This window comes from Nannospalax galili, unplaced genomic scaffold (genome assembly GCF_000622305.1).
Source record: "Nannospalax galili isolate Female #2095 unplaced genomic scaffold, S.galili_v1.0 scaffold667, whole genome shotgun sequence".
Taxonomy (NCBI): Eukaryota; Metazoa; Chordata; class Mammalia; order Rodentia; family Spalacidae; genus Nannospalax; species Nannospalax galili.
In genome coordinates this window covers 4,121,207-4,138,611 of record NW_008358387.1, presented here as the reverse complement: position 1 = coordinate 4,138,611, position 17,405 = coordinate 4,121,207, and the positions used below count along the sequence as shown (strand labels likewise).

The 17,405-nt window shown below is 36.4% G+C and overlaps 1 protein-coding gene across 3 annotated transcripts in view; it reads right to left on the bottom strand.

The window, feature by feature from the left end:
- Positions 1-3,640: 3,640 nt before the first annotated feature.
- The window catches only part of Gabrg2 (gamma-aminobutyric acid type A receptor gamma2 subunit), a 96,163-nt gene continuing 82,398 nt past the window's right edge, over positions 3,641-17,405 (bottom strand). For 2 of the 3 annotated variants that reach the window (XM_029557943.1, XM_008821677.2), the window contains exons 7-10: positions 16,461-16,613; positions 9,587-9,792; positions 7,383-7,406; positions 3,641-6,048 (exon numbers count right to left, since the gene is read on the bottom strand). In XM_029557943.1, coding sequence (XP_029413803.1) covers positions 5,773-6,048; positions 7,383-7,406; positions 9,587-9,792; positions 16,461-16,613 — 659 coding nt within the window. In that variant the 3' untranslated portion in view covers positions 3,641-5,772. The remainder of the gene's footprint in view (positions 6,049-7,382; positions 7,407-9,586; positions 9,793-16,460; positions 16,614-17,405) is intronic. The other variant, XM_008821678.2, reaches the window with a different exon arrangement.

The window sequence follows — 17,405 nt, the reverse complement described above, 5'->3', positions numbered from 1 at the left end:
TTATTTTGATATATCACAGTGAAAGATTTATCGTCCTCTTTTTTTTTTTTTTTTTTTTTTTTTTTTTAAAAAAAAAAAAAAAAAAAAAAAAAAAAAAAAAAAAAAAATCAGTCTGTCACACCTCTGTGAATGACATGCCTTCCTATAGCTATCATTTTAAAGATATCCAAGTCTGTATTTATGTTTTATTGATTTGCTTGCTTATTAGTCTTTGTTTCAATAGATCTGGAAAGAAGAAGACAGACATTCTTTTGTGTGGTTACTTTTTGCTAACGAATCACTAATGCTTTTTCTTTGTACTTTTTCAGATTTTGTAAAATTTCCGTAACTTTCCAACATTAAATAATTCCATTAGAGTTACTTCTGTTTCCTTTTGTCACCTCTATTCTCTTCTTTCCATTTCAAGAGAAAAAATGCCAGAAATGTTTCTCCTCCTGACATCTCAGTGTCCTGCACAAGGCCTGTGCTTATGTATTTAGTGAAAGTTTTCTGCTGAATTAACTTTATAGGTGCTTAACCAAATTTCTTTGACAAAAGATTTCATTTCAGACCTGTAATACATGCAAGGGACAGAAAAGAATATGAGGAAAATTTATATAGCAAAGAGATAGACATGAAGATAAATGCTCTGATTTAAAATGCAAATGAGGAGTGAATTATGCATGCCATATTCCTGTCACAGCATTGTTCATTTAAATTTTGTTTACTAGGATGACTGAATGAATGTTAAGTACTTTGATGAAGTAAACATTAGGATTAGGTCACTTTAAATCATGTCAAATACTGGAAGAGATAAAAGGAAACACTATATTGTACATTACTAAAACTAGAAAGACATTATAAATCAAGTAGACTCTTTAGAGATGGGTAAACCTCTTTAAAAGAGAAAGAAATTGTAGAAATATGGCACTTGTCTCTTTTGAGAAGACTCAGAATGAAATAGAACAAATGAGCCATCAGGGCTATCTTGAAATAATGTAATCTGGTAGGTTCTGAATATTCAATGGCAATCAATAATATCAGATTCTAATAAATGGAAGGGACAATATGGAATGGATGCCTATTGGAAGGAGAAGGGTCTAATCATCTCATTTACCTAAGAGAAAGCTGTCCCATCACGATAGGTTATTTTGACAAATTCTTATATCATTCATGGTCCAGTGATTTTTTTCTCTCATTTTAATAAAGAAACAGAATCCTTATGGATGATAATCATTAATCATACAGTAGATAGATGTGGCTCTTTTGCTCATCCTTTTTGAGAAATTTCATTTCTATGCTAAGGAAAATTATTAACATTGATTTATTCTATGGTGTTGATTCAATTATTCTCTATTATGAAAGCATAGGACATACATCGATATTGTCTCCATTTTTCAAATAAGGAACCTGAGGCACATAAGAATTGCATGGCACTATGCTAGGTATGATATCACATATCTGTAATCCCAGCACTTGAGACACTGATGCTAGGGGATCAAGAGCTCATTCAAGGTCAGTCTGGACTTCATAAAAAGATTGTATTATAAACAAACACCAATAAACCACAGTTTTAAAATGTATTTGCAGGACTTTGAACCCATGTAATATAGAAGAAGAGCATCCAACTTTCCATTTTGTTATACAGAATTTGGAGAAACATTTTTATTATCCCACATATGACAAAAAATACCTAGAATTAACTTTACAATTATTCCATAATCTCTATATGTAGAAAGAAATATTAGTTAACAACTGCCTACCACATTGCAGCAGTGGTAGAAACAAAGATCCTGCAGGGACTAGCTTGCTATGAGATCTCTTTAGATAGCCCTTGTTCCAGGCCTTAGGGACAAGGCCAAAGCTAGGTCTGGGTTTTTCCGATGATTAAATGTCCCTCCATCATTGAAAGAGCATTCTGAAAGCAGTAGAGAATATGCTGGATAGTGATTAGTTATTAGATATAGCAGAGAACAAATTCAATGTAGAATCTATTAACATGTCTCAGTTACTGCATATTATGAAAATTTTGTACTGTTGCAATTGAAAGAATCAAGATGAAGTCAAGGGGAATCTTCAAATTCGACAGAGCCTAAAGAATTAGTAGAAAAATAGTATATATTCAAATTTTACTTTCCAATCCTGAAATACTATGAGACATAGCGGAAAGAGCAAAGCTTAGACAAGTCTGTCTGCCTCTCACCAGCCTTGTGACCTTTGGTAGTTCACAGAAAAGACAGCAGTGTCAGTTGTGTAGGTCATCACCCCACCTCCTATACACTTGACAAAATCCATAGTGACAAAACATAGAAGCAGTATTTTTTTCCACAATCCCCAAAGATCACATCATTTGGATAATTTAATTTGATCTTCACCATGGAGAAAATTTGATGCTAATAATCAAAATAGCATTGAGACAAAAGAAAAATGCAGAATTAATCCTTCGCTTAAGTTAAGGGATTGGGTTAGACAGTAGGCAAGACCTCAGTGGAAACTATCATGAGGTGAGAAACAGATGTTAAATAAGGTGTAGGAAGACACTGGGGTGGGGGAGGGGCAAGAAACTGACATGCAGAGGAAGGTAAATGCAGAGCTGTCAGCAACTGATTCTGTTATTTTATTCTTTAGAGAATTTCAAATAACTTTGAGAAAATAGGACACTGTCTCAGAGCAGTGTTAATCAGGTCTCTGTTTTTAAGTTTGGTAATATAATTCTTTGGGGGTTATTTGGGCTTTAAAAGCAACTTTTCTGATGCATATGATTCTTTTATTTTCAAATAGAGACCCATAAGTCATGTTTTCTTTTTTTATGTGTGTGTGTCTGTGTCTGTAGCTGTGTATGGATTGTGTGTGAGTGTGGTCACATGTGCCATGGGATACAAATGTAGGTCAGAGGACAATGTTGTATGTCAGTCCTTATCTTCTAGCTTGGTGAGACATGGTCTCTTGTTCACCACTGCCAAGCTAACCGACTCATAAACTTCCAAGTATGCTCCTGTCTCCCCCTTCCATCTCAGTGGGAGTGCTAGGATTACAGATATGCATGCTACTGTATTTACCTTTACATAGACTCTGGGGACCCAAACTCCAGTCTTCATGGCAACAACTTTCTCCACTTAGTCACCCCCTTCAGCCCCTGACCTATAGTTTAAAGAAGAATTGCACACCAGTTCTTCCAGAAGAACTCCCATTACACAGCATCACTTTGTGGCAGATGGGACAGCTCTATTCTTTTAGGAGGGGTGGTTTGAGGTGGGATTAAAAGTAGAGCATGGAAAGGGCAGAAGTGAGAGAGAGAAACCAGTAGAGGTTTCCAAAGGCTGCCTTGGCAACAGGCAAATAAGCAGTGTGTAAATTTGTGATCACAATTTGATGATACAGTATATGTTTATTGGTCTTTTTGAGGCAGGATCTTCCTGTAGCCCCAGCTGACCTGCCTAACTTTTTTTCTACTCTATCCCCAAATGTTTTGTTCTCTCTCTCTCTCTCTCTCTCTCTCTCTCCCTCTCTCTCTCCTAGTGAAGAGAATAACTTGCTGAAGCATAGACATAGATTTCACAGACAGAGCTCACTTAAAGGGGATTTGGAGAAATGAGATAGGAAAGAGGATGTAATCCTTAAGAAAAACAGTCCAACCAGACACCCAAGATGCCACCATGGATTAGAATGCAGCATTTTTATTGTAAAAGTCCACACGTTAGGTAACTCTCTTGTGAAAAGGTTCACAAGTACATAGAGAGGGAGCAGGTAATAATTAAGAATTATATGATATATAATATATATTTATGCTGCCAATACTATGCACACACTGGAAAGCTAGCTTTTTTAGTGTCCCTATTACAGAACATATTTAAATTGACAATAATATCATGTTTCTTATCATTAAAATTTGCCAACAACTCTCCAAAAGAGTCAACATTGACTGTTTTGACAACTTAAAACAAGAAAATAATTCATTCTATTTACATTTGTCTGAGGTTAAATACTAAAGCACTGGGATATTAAAGGTCTGTAAAGCTGGAAGCTGAATGTTTTCAAGGTTCCTCCAGATGAATTAACGACAATTTTACGTGGTTTGATTTTTTTAAAAGTCACTCTCTTTTATTGTTTTTTTTTATTATCTATAGAGTTACACTAATTATAGTTTAATTTTGACTTAAGCAATGGTTGCCTTAAAGAAGAAAAAATGGCAAAAGAATACTATTTTAGAAAAATAAAGATTCAGGATGATCACATAAAGATAAGGTTCAGCTCATCATGTCTGAAGTCATCTGATTAAGACAGAGCACAATGAGCCTGCAGTCAGAGCTCAGCAACCTCTACGTAAATCACTTATGTATTCTTTCTCAGATTTTGATTTTAATTTAACCTTCAGTACATTTTTTTTCCAAATATAGAATACAACCTGCTGTATACCAGTCATGTATGAATCTTGCTCATACTGTCATAAGTTCACAAGAAGAGTTTTTGATGGGTCAAACTGACTCATAACTAAATCCGAAAAAATAATTAAGAAACTCTATGCTCAAGTCATCAATTCCATACCCATACACATAGGACATAGATGCTACTTTTAAAAAGGAATACAGATTTTCCCAAAATCAAATTATTGAAGATGAACACAATAGCTACAACTCTTCAGATCCTCTGGTTGTTTCTGTAGAATCAGCCATCACTTGACTACACCAATGTGAAAAGATGAATCACTTCTTCCCTGTCATAGCAGAGAGATTCACCAGACCACAAGAAGGTGACTGGCCTCAAACCATGTTTATTAAGCACTGACTATGTACCAGGCACAATGCAAGATGTTGACAAGGATTATGCCCACAAGGCACTCACACCACTAGAAGCAGATCTTGAGATGGAGAGTCAATTCTGTTAAGAACTCTCATCCTAAACGGAAGGCAGTACAACAGCAAGCACATACAATTACTTTAGACTCTAGTTATGAAATCGGGCATATTAAAGCTGACAAATGCCAATTATTCAGCCTAAATTTTGTTTTAATATGTCTTACAAGAAAAACCTAATTAAAAAAACTGAATCTTCATGCATGAAGAAGAATGCAATTAATCCCTTCCTCCAATTTCAGGCACCAATCCTTGTAATTACATTCATGTACTCTTATACCCCCAAAGACACAAAATAAAAGACAGTACTATGTGATGATAACTCTAATCCATTTATTTTGGCTCTAAAGAGATGCATGCATTAAACTTGAAGCAGTCTATATTACTGAAATATTTACAGCATTGTACATATGATGTGCAGGAAATTTTCTTCCTACCTTGGGATAAAGGTATAATAGATTTCTAGTCTAGGCTTTTCTATTGAAAGTGAGTTGTGATTCTTCACAAATGAGGGAGGTATTCTATTTTGTTCCAATTTACTACAACTTAACCTCATCTGAATGTAGGACACAGCTTTATACGGTTTACAGTGAACTGTATAAATGAGTCAAGGACAGCCACCACCAATATAAATAAATGAGGTTTCCACTCTTTCAGTTGCTGAAGCTCAAAATAATCTTGATCCTTCTAACAGTTCTTGCTCTAACTTTACTTTGCCTTGAAGGTTTGAAAGACAGCACACACTGAACTTCAAATTACAGTTATCAAAGGAGAGCTGGGCACAGACAGTATGACACTATACATTTTACCAGGTCAGGACAGAGAGACAAATTCATATCATCGATGACTACGTACGGGATTATTTCAGTGGACTTAGAAAGGACATTTTCTTTCCATGAGATTCAGTGCATAAGACCCCTATCAATAAAACCATACCTCTTCACAGGTAAAGATAGGAGACCCAGTAAACCAGATTGAACAAGCAGAAGGCGGTAGGAAAGAAGATTCTAGCGTAAGAGTCCATTTTGGCAATGCGAATATGTATCCTCCCGTGTCTCCAGGCTCCTGTTCGGCAATCTTCAAAACAACAGAAGAAACTGGCACAGTCCTTGCCGTCCAGACACTCGTACCCGTATTCTTCATCCCTCTCTTGAAGGTGTGTGGCATTGTTCATTTGGATGGTTGCTGATCGGGGGCGGATATCAATGGTAGGGGCCTGAGACAGGGTAGGGAAGGAGGACCAAAGTTAGTTACACTGGATCCAAGCTATACCTTTCCTCCACAAGGTCACCAATGTGATGATGAATCTGAAAATGAGCACTCAGGAGACTGCTATGACATCGTGGTCTACAATGGTAAAAATTGAACTGAGAAGGATAGCACAGTTGCAGATTTCAAAGTTTGAGCTTAAGCAGTGCAGCTGAAAATAATCGTCAAGCTCATAGCTATAGCAAGAATATTAAACACCAAAAGAACTCAAAGTTCAAAGATTTAAATCAAACTACATGAAATCTCATTCTACTATTTATTAGATGTGAAGTTGGTTACATGAAGCTATTTAATGGTACCGCATATGAGTGAAACAGAGAAATAAAAATGCATTGATTTTGAAATCAAATTTTATGTCATGCTTGCTTATAACCAAATAGGAAACCCATTAAATGAAAAAAATGTATTAAATGACTTTAATAGCAAATGCTATTATACATACATAAATACAGATGTTTGTTGATTTCATACCAGAAAGATTTAGCTTATATTTTAAGAGACTACAGTTTGTCTATCATTCACCAAGTTGAGACTTAAAATTTTCATCAATGTTTATATACATTCAAACGAGAATGACAATTTAAAAGATGTTATTACTTATCACATTCTTCATAGACTAAGAGGAGAAGCTAATACCGATTAACTATATATAGTAATTTAATATTTTCTGCTTAATCAATAATAAAAATAAAACTAAAGGGCTTATATTAATTTGACTGCGTTAATTTTCAAATAATATAAATATAAACTCTAGTCTCTAAATCTGCTATGAGAAGAGAATCGAAATCTCATTTTGATATTTCACAGAGTCAAAGGCCAAGTGATTATCTTTGTAGGAAAAGAAGAATATTTCAACTCAGTCTTTTAAAGACAGTTTTATTCATATAAAGTTCTCAAGTATAGTTCAAGATATATAGGGAATAATTTCTTAAATTTCATTTTATTAGTTTTTACAGAGTTATCGTAGTCAGTGAAATTGAATCATATTTACATATGAAGAGAGATGGTCAGATTTGGCTTTGAGTTTATAGAGGGCTTATCACTTAAGATATCTCACTGCCCTTGTGGTTTTGAGCTATGTATAGAATAAAAACCTATGCAAATTATGTCTAGTGCTGAATCAGCTCTAGAGGTCTAGAGAGTGTTCTCCACCTTGAATGTGCCATCTTTGGTAGAATATTTAAATGTCTACTCATAAAAAAAATAAGACACCATATAAAGCGTTAATAGTTAAATTCAGCAGTAGCATGCAGTGAAATTTCCATTCCAAAAACATTATACCTTGAAGGAAAACATCCGAAGAAGCTTTGGATTTGTAGACAGAAAAAGAGAATTGCAATTTTTAATAAAAAAGAAGGGAAAAGAATAAAAGGAGAGAGAAACAAAATAAGATAAATTAAAAATACATTTTGAAACACAGTAAGTAAAATGAACTGAAAATATAAACACAGAGGTGAGTTTTGAACTTGAGATAAGTTATATGCCTAAAGTCTGAAAATGAGATTTTGTAATCGGTAGTCAAATCTTCAACAAATTAACCCACAGTTATGTGACTGCAAAGGGCAATGTTGTTCACGCATGAGGATGCTTCTTACTGAACACTCTCCCTGTAGAGAAATACTAATTTTTTGATTTTCATTAAGGAAGAATCAATATGCGATTCTTGACAGACAGGAGTGAAGGGCACAGTAAAAAAGGAAAATAAAATTTCAGGTTTTCCTTCACCCCCTAGGCTGCTACTGCTTTTGATAAGCAAACAAATTGGCATAAAAGAAAAAAGGGCACAAGGATCTCCAGGAATTCCATTTTCTGGCTTTCTTTAAGCCCTTTCCCATTCTGTCTTCCATTTTTCTTCTGATATTTCCGTGCACCTGGATTAAGGAGTCCAACTGTTTTTAACCCCCACACCAAATCCCCCATTGCCATGACATAGATGCTGGGGAAGGCCAGGAGACTTTTGCTAAAGGACTTTAGGCCTTGCCTGAAAGCCTGCTTCCCATCCTTGTCCCCTGTGAGTATTCGTACGGCCGTCATATTGTGGGGAGAATGAAATAGAGAGTGAAGAAGAGGGAGCAAACAGACAAAAACTACAGCAAGCAAGAAAAATCAAACAAGAAAAGAAAATAAAAAGGAAAGTCAGAGACAGACAAGCAGAGAGGGAAAGGAAAAGCTGCATAAAGCACAATATATTGGGGAAATTGAAAATAAGCATTTTTGTTCTCATTAATGAGTAAGAATAAAGATGCTGTTCTTTTGACTTGCTACAAAGTCTTACACTGAAACAGACTTGTGCCGTTAGGAGGATTTCCTCATGGTTACTGAGGAAAAGTGGGCATGACCCATACCCAGCTAGATTATCCTATAATCTAATCAGCTCATAGTCCATGGTCAGATTGGTAGCTACAGTGATGTCCCTCATGTCTTTTAGAGTAGAAAACTAGGAAAAGCTGCCAATCAAGGAAGGAAGGGCCACTACTTTTGCTCTTCTCTCAGCAGGGAATGAAGCTTTACTTTCATAGAGACTCTTGTAAGCCATACACTGAGTCAGGTAGGTAAATGGGTAGCTACATGCTGTCCTCAGTACCCACAAAAAAAGGACAATAGCTTTGGTAATTTATATTTATGCCTCATCTCTTCTTTTGAGGTTTAGTACAATCAAAAGTCATCTTACCTGTTTCCAAATCAAGATGTCACTGAAAGAAATTTGGTTGGCAACTGCACTTATGATCAGTATCAACTTATGTTTCTATCTACTGAGGTTAAGATTTCTCCTGTAGCTTTTTTGTAACATTTATATGTTTTGGTTGCTTATTTTCATTATAACATTTATTTTTTATAGCAGCCCCATTAGACATTTATGTTTAATATATGATTTTATTTTATAAGAGAAAGCAAAGAAAGAGGAAGTAACTTGCCCAAACAGTACTAAATCATTGGTTTTTAAAACTAAGAGAAACATGGTAGGTATACAATGAATAGAAGTCTTCTTGTAGTACTATATTTATGTTTGTATATACACACACATGCACACACGCACACACACACGCACACACACACACACACAATTTCCAGAGGTGTTATGACCTATAAAGTTCAAGAATCTGAAGCTTCCTAATGGAATACTTTGTGTTTTAATTTAAAAATGATAATTTAAAAGTAGTCTAGTAAGTTGGAAGGAAAGACAGACGTCAATGACATCTACACTAATACCAACTCAAACATGTATACATCACTCACCATGCTTTATCTCCCCAAACTGAAGAAAACAGGAAGTTACGTTTGCATAAAGAGTCTGACTCAGAGAATCTGGGATCCCTCAACTAACAAATGATCATAAACGGACCACATTCTCTTTTCACCTTAGAACACAAAGTGCTGAACCTGTGTGTAGGCAAGCTAACGAAAGCAGATCGCACACAACCAAACAAAACCCAATGATCTTTCCTTAGAAATTTTCAATTGTCCCTGTGAGAAATGATACATACAGGATTTTTCTTCTTTTTGTCTTTGTCCTTGCTTGGTTTCCGATTACTGACAAAATAATGCAGGGTGCCATACTCCACCAGAGCAGAGAAGACAAAGATGAAGCAGACAGATACAAAGAGATCCATGGCTGTGACATAGGAGACCTTGGGCAGAGATTTCCGGGCAATGGTGCTGAGGGTGGTCATGGTCAGGACAGTGGTGATTCCTACACAGGAGAATTAAGAAAATAGGTCATGTGATTGAGTCAGCAAGGCCAGGCCATCATTCTTTTATGACTTCTGACAGACAGCTTCTGTAACTGGAAAGGAGGTGTCACAGGAAAACTGGAATTAGCTCACTCCATACAGAATGTTGTCGGTCTTCTATGTGTCAGTTGTTATCGTAGGCACTGAATGCATTCTGGGAAATATAATAGACATGGTTCTGGATCTTATGTATTCTAGTGAGAAGAGAACAGTATGAATGAAGTAGCAAAGGAAAGCGTGATTTCAGTTTCTGATGGGTGCCATAGAATGTGGCAGGGATGGAGAGAGCATCCTTAAATGGAGTGCTCATGGACAAAATGTCCTTAGAGGCATTGTTACTTAACCTGAAGTTTCAAATGTAAAACAAAACCAACCTTTTTCCTATTAATAAATTAAAGGCAGGCAAAGGAAAGGAAGTTTTGCCAATTTATGAAATCTTAGACTTCCTAGCATCTGTGGAGGGCCAGGGAGATCAAAGTAATGTTGGTACAGCAGAAGTGATATCGTGTGGTGAATGCACTGGGCAGACATTTTCTTTAAATCACAAGGAGAAATCATTCAAAGTTATTGAACAAGAGAAGTGGGGTATAACTGATGTTTCTGGGAAGATTTATACAATGAAAATAACTATCTCAGAAGTGATATAATAACATTCACTGGAAATGTTCTTGTGTGTGTGTGTGTGTGTGTGTGTGTGTGTGTGTGCGTGTGTATGTGGCACTATCATAAGCATACTGTGTCTATTTTTCATCCTATCTTCAGAACAAAGCTTCCAATTCTGGCTTTCTAAACAAAGGAAATGAGGCTAAAGGGCCAACCACATCCCACACAGTAAAAAGTAGAAGGATTTGAAAAAAGGAAATGAAATGCAAAATTTTAAGAGTCTTCTTTTACTTGTTGTTCAATAGTACCCAAGCAAACTAGTCGTGCCCTCACCCCACTGGTTGCTTCGTGACAAGGAAAAATTAAGACAACCCTAATGCATCAAACAAGGAAGGGACGGGGATTCATCTGCAAAATATATGTTGTGTGTAAAATGGGAATATGGATTCAGAATTCTGTTAGGTTCTAGTCCTTGCTATAAAAAATCATCTTAACAATTGAGGACTTGGTTACTCGTTTGTGTGTGTGTGTGTGTGTGTGTGTGTGTGTGTGTGTGTGCTTCTGTATGTTTGTACATGTGCCACAGTACACAGGCAGAGGTCAGAGGACAACATCCTGTGTTGATCCTCACACGGAGACCTTATTTGAGACAGGGTCACCTTAGTTTTCCACCACATATACCAGGATGGCTAACCTGTAACTTCCTGGCAGTATCCTGTCTCTGTCTTCCACCTTGCTGTTGGAATACTCTGATCATAGATGCATGTTACTTTGTCCAGCTTTTATGTGGTTCTAGATCTGAATATAGGTCCTCATGATTGGATCGCAAATATTTTAGCTACTGAGCCGTATCTCCAGCCCCTATTCAATCTTTTAAACCCTTTGACGACATAGAATTCTATGATACTAACTGCCTTTCCTATAATGACTGGAGGCATCTTTATGTACTGCAAAAGCAATAGTTCTATACCATCACCAGCTTTGTGCCTTTATTTTTCACGGGCAAGCTCACCCCCCCCCCGCAAATATTCCATTACTTAATGACATGCAAGGAGTCAGGTGTGGTGGTTAATATCTGTAAATTTCAGCACTTAGAGAAGGGAAAGTTGGAGGATTATGAGTTCCTGGGCCGTCTGAGCTACATAAGACACCCTGACTCAAAAAAGTTAATAATGATATACAATGAACATCAATTCTGCACACGTGACTTGTAGGATTAAATGTGATTCCCCTCACTCAAATGGAGGTGCTGAGTCAACTCAAAGGAACCAGCCATAGCAAGTTGGAAAGCGCAGGAGAAGGAAGATACAGAGAAGAATAGCAGCATCATATGAAAAAAGAGCAAAAGCAATTCTCTCTCAGGTGTGGGTTTTAGAAGATGAACGAGAAATGATAAAACTTTTGAGGATACGTTAAGAAAAGATGAAATTTGTAACATTTATTTCTACTCCCTTGTTTATATTCATTGCCACAGAGTTTAGCTATTTCAAGGACCACATGGCTTTCCTGGGTCATTTCATCTTAGCATACCATCACAGTTTCCTAGTGTTATGAAATCACACAGAGGGGTAAAACCAATGTTTAGTTAAAAGAACTTCAGGCTTCAGTAGAGAGGAGGAGTGGTTGAAGGGACTAAGGTTGTAAATACCATACTCAATACTAGGCTGCTTCTGACTGTTAAAGAATCCATCTACCTTTCTAGTCTCTGTGCTCTGTGATAAGAGGCATCCAGGATGATTACCTTTGTAACCTCATAGTTGAGCATAATACTAGAAGTCAATAAATATTTGTTGAATGTTGATGTGAAATAATGAATGAATGAGGGCTGGAGAAATGGTTCAACGGTTAAGAGCACTGAGGGGGGATTGTTAGAGTAGCAAAAAGCCCCATTAAAAAAAAATACAAGAAGTTGTTAGGAAAAAGTGATGGGGAGATACTGGAGGAGTTGGAAGGGAGGGAGTGGGCATGGATTTGATCAAAACACCTTACATGCATGTATGAAATTCTCAATAAAGTTTAAAAAAAAACTGATAACAGATACTAACAGGCGTGGTGGTGCACGCCTTTAATCCCAGCACTTGGGAGGCAGAGGCAGGCGGATCTCTGTGAGTTCAAGGCCAGCCTAGTCTACGTAGTGAGTTCCAGGACAGCTGGTGTTACAGGGAGACCCTGTCTCAAAAACATAAAAAAAAAAATAAAAAAAAAAAAAAAAAAAAAAAAAAAAGAGCACTGGCTGCTCTTGCAGAGGTCTTCAGTTCAGTTCCCAGAACCCACATGGCAGCAAGCAACTGCTCTCATCTCCAGTTCCAGGGTAATCCGATTAATCCGATGCCCCCTACTGCACTCCATGGGTATTACATTCAGGCAAAAGAGTAAATAAATTTTTAAAAATTTTATTTTATGTGTATGCGTGTATTGCCAGCATGTAGGTAAGTGCACCCGTTTCGTGCAATGCCCGCGAAGTCAGAATAGGCTTTCAGATCCCCTGGGACTGGAATTACCGATAGTTGTTAGCTGCCATGTGGGTGTTGGGATTCTAACCCCTGTCTTCTGTAAGAACAACCAGTGTTCTTAACCGCTGAGCCATCTCTACAAGTAAATAAATTTTAAAAATTAAAGAAATGAATAAACGAATGAGTAATTAAACAGATAAATAATGTATATATGGAAGATTAAAGAGAATCAGCTTATATTTGAATAGGTAAATACATATTTATGATATATAGGAGGTTCATACTTTTGACCAGGTATTCGGCCAATCACATTACATATTATTCAAAAAATCTTCATAATGACCCTTTATGACTGTAAATCTCCTTTCTGAAGGTGGAAAGCCAGTAAAAGGTAGAGATGAGATAATAATGCAAGTAGCCTGACATCAAATGCTTTCCTCTGAACTACATTGTTTTATTCCTCATGAATATAGGGAAATATGCAGAATAAAACACCATGTATTTGGAAGAAATTAAAGACTCCTAATTAAAAGATTGGTGTGGACTTGAGAGTCTTCCTTATTATCCTGAAGGAACCTTAGGAAGATTCATGTTCCTTTTCTAATAAGTGGTGGTAGAGAGTGGGAGAGCACTAGGAAGTTGCCAAAGTTTCTTTGTGATTATTAAATAATGTGCATAGAGTGGACTGTAGAGTAGAACTGAAATGTCCAGGAATTCAAGAGATAACTTATTAGTCTTCACATTGACAGTACTTGGAGATGTTTCACCATTTAGTGATAGGGGAAGAACTTAGGTCATAAGAGGCATGTGTTCTCGAAGGGGATATTGCGATTCTAGCCTCTGACTCTCTCTGTCCCTCTGTCTCTCCCTCCCTTCCTCTCATCTGCCATCAAATAAACATACCTCCTCCTCAGAGGAAGGCTAAGCCATGCTGTCCCATCATGGACCCAAAGCAACAAGACCAAGTCACCACGATCTGAAAACTGTGAAACTTTGAACATCTTGCCTCTTAAAGGGATTTATTTTTGATACTTGTTATAGTCATATAAAACCATACTAACAGAGAGAACTGATGTAGTATATAATCTCAACAAATGTTATATATTGTGTTATTTATTTTGGAGAATAAAGACCTACTTTTTAATCTAAAAAAGAAATTAGTTTCGGCACACATAATTTATATTGAACTTCCTGATTGTACCTAATTGCACCTTCTATTTTTGTAGAGAACTTAAAAACTGACTTGGAAACTTGGCCTTCATTTTCACAATCAGTCCTGAAGCTAAAGTTGACCTATGAAAATGTGAAAATGTCAGTACTGTTGGTAAACATCACAGATGCATTCATTTGAGAAGACCCATTATGTGACATTTTAAGCAAAACAAATTCTGACACATTACTTAAATACTGATTAAGAAATGGGAAAGATGCAATTTAAGACACAAGAGAGTCCATCAGAGTCATGTAATATATAACTTGAGGAGCTGCTTCTTTGCATTTTCAGAGAAGAGAAAAGAAGTAGCATTAAAAAAGAGGGAAATGATGTTTTTACCTGATTCACTAACCAACAGATAGCCTGATGTGTTTTGTAAACTAGTTTGGTAAATGTAGAAATGAGACTTCTCTTACCTTGGAGAGATGAAAACAGAGGCCCATGCTAATTCCTCCAGTAGTTATAGACTACGCATGGACTTTTCAGGGTTGTCAACCCTCAGAATACTTGCGTGGAAAATACCAATTTATTTTTTCATCTTTCCACACATTCTCACTACAGGATGATTAATCCTCCCTGGCTACCGGCTGTGCAGCAGACCATACTCAAGTGTACAAGAAACATTGAGATTTCCTGACTTATCAGTGATCGATAGAAGCACCTACTTGCTCCTTGCTCAAGTCCTCTTCCTCAACATACCTTGATTGTTTCTTTCCAAGTGGTCTGTTGCTTCTGAACAATGATTTAATGAATGATTGAAATGAGCTACAAAAGATATTTTGATCATAGGAATCCAGGCTCCCAAAGAAAGACTGAATGGAATATTTTTGTGGAAAAGGGTGTGTGGGATTATACTAGTGCATTTGTTCTTTCATTTAAAGTTATATAAATTAACTGCATAATTATTGAGGAGGTAGCAAGGTTCTAAGCATTATATCAGAGATGAACAACACATTTATGTTTTTTTTTTTGGGGGGGGAGACGGGTAACAGGCAAGTAATGGCCCTAAAGTGTGAGGTTCAACATATTTTGAATTTGTTTCAACCCATTTCATTAGGCAAGATATTTTAAATGTTGAATAAGATCTGTAACACAAAGCACTGCATATACCAAGGAAAATCAGAATAACTTCATTTCTGAGACAGATTGGAAACTAAATTGGGTTTGGAAGAGGACAGATATGAAAATTATTTCTTTTTTTCCAGTAATCACTTCTGCCCTCAGTTTAATAACCTGGTGCTGATCATTTTGTCAGAAAATGACAGTAACTACCATTTTTGAGGCTTTTCTCTGCCCAGCTTGCTTTGCACAGAATACTTTACCCTAATAAAACCCTTCAAGTTAGGAACAGGAAATGATAATGTGTTTTGCATTTGGGAAAACCATTGATTAGGGAGAATAAAGGGTATTTCACAGTCCTATTTTATGTGTGACTGGAAATAAAGATAGCTAGACTTCATAACATATGTTCTGAGAATCACAAGATTTTGTATCTCCAGCCTGGGAGTAAGTGTGGCATGCAATTCTCAGCTGCACATAGTCAATGAAAGTGAACTGTGATTTGCATTGTATGCTCATGCAATCTGTGAACATAAACTCTAAAGCCCTCCTTGAGTATGTAGATTTGCTCTGATCTGTAGATGTCCTCTCCGTCAAGTGAAGAAAGTGTGTAAAATTCTAAATACCATCATAGCTAAAACATTGAGGAAATTGTAAACAATCTTAAATGCACTTTTTTTCCTCTAGATTTGAGAGGTGTTTTTCCACAATTAATCACTGGATGTCTCTTCTACAAAGAGACAATTTATTTAACTATCATCACAATAATTATGCTTGTTGTAATTAAACAGCAACCAGTGGTTTGCTGGAAAATATATGGCAACTGATTCTGGAAAGAATGAATTCGTGATTGTCATGCTTGCCTCTCCAAGTTACGAATACTTCCGCCTTGGCTGATTTTAATCGAATTATGTGACAATTCGTATACAGAGCTGGGAAAGAGTAAATACTCCTATGGATGACTGTAGAGAGACTCCAGGGCATATTAGTCCCACAGAGAAAAACAAAATTGTGTTGAAATGAAGTTTTGGGTGGGTTTTTGTTTTGCTTCCATGTTTAGTTAAATTTATTTTTAAACATACTAAAGAAAACATTCTGAGGTAATTAAGGAAATAGAACAATCGAACTAGAACCCGGAAGCCCATAAATAAATAACTATATTGACTATCTTTAAAATCATAAAAGACGAATTTCCACTCAATTGCTGCATTCAGAGCCAACCAACTTAGAAAGAGAAATAACACATGCTTATATTGGATACTTATCTTGGGATACCAGCACCCCAGCAGACGTGCCTCACCTAAAGAAGTTCTAGCTGGAACAGCATCCTTATTGATCCAGAAAGACACCCAGGAGAGAACAACGATGAGGGTGCAGGGGATATAGGTCTGGATGGTGAAGTAACCCATTCTTCTGCTGAGATCAAAGTAGACAGACATGACCACGTAGTCACCTGGAACAGAAAAGACATCACTATGGAAGCACTCGCTAAACCCTGTGAAGCTTTCTAATGTGAACATGTGTTCAATTCTCTTGCACATATGCATTGAGAATTTCACATGCAGGCTAAGTTGAAAACTCTTTTCTAAGCACTTCTATTAAAAACAGAAACAAAAGTATATAGCCTGAACTGAATCCTGAATCCTATCTTTTTTTTTTTTTTTTTTTTTTTTTTTTTTTTTAGCAGCAATGGCACTACCAGAGAAGCAGGTACTTTTGAGAATCTTAATCCTATTCCTCTTTCAAATGATTCTTGTTCTTGTCTTCTACTGATATTGCACAAAAATACACAAAGCTTTGTTTGGTGTGGGTAAGGAAATGTAATTTATGAACTAGGCCTATGCTGTCTTCAATATATTCTACATTTTACAACAATGTTGTTTTCTTAACTATAACTATGCAGACCACTTGCACAACATATCTTGATGCTTCAAATGCATAAAATAATATTTTACTCATATTTTATAGTTACTTTTCCATAAAGAGACATTTTCTCATGCTTTACTTGAAGCATTTATTTGTTTCACATCAATTAGGTCAATTTGCAAATATTAAACATTTATGTGACGATCTTTATATCTGTCTTATTGGATTTTACCTGCATGAATCCATGAACAGTGCCTGCTCCCCCTCATCATCATGCAGTCACTAGTTAGCATGGTGCTTTGGTTTAGTTTGCTCAATAGTATTTGTGGGATAAAGGAACAATTCATGTATACATTTATGGAATTTAAATTATTTGTAA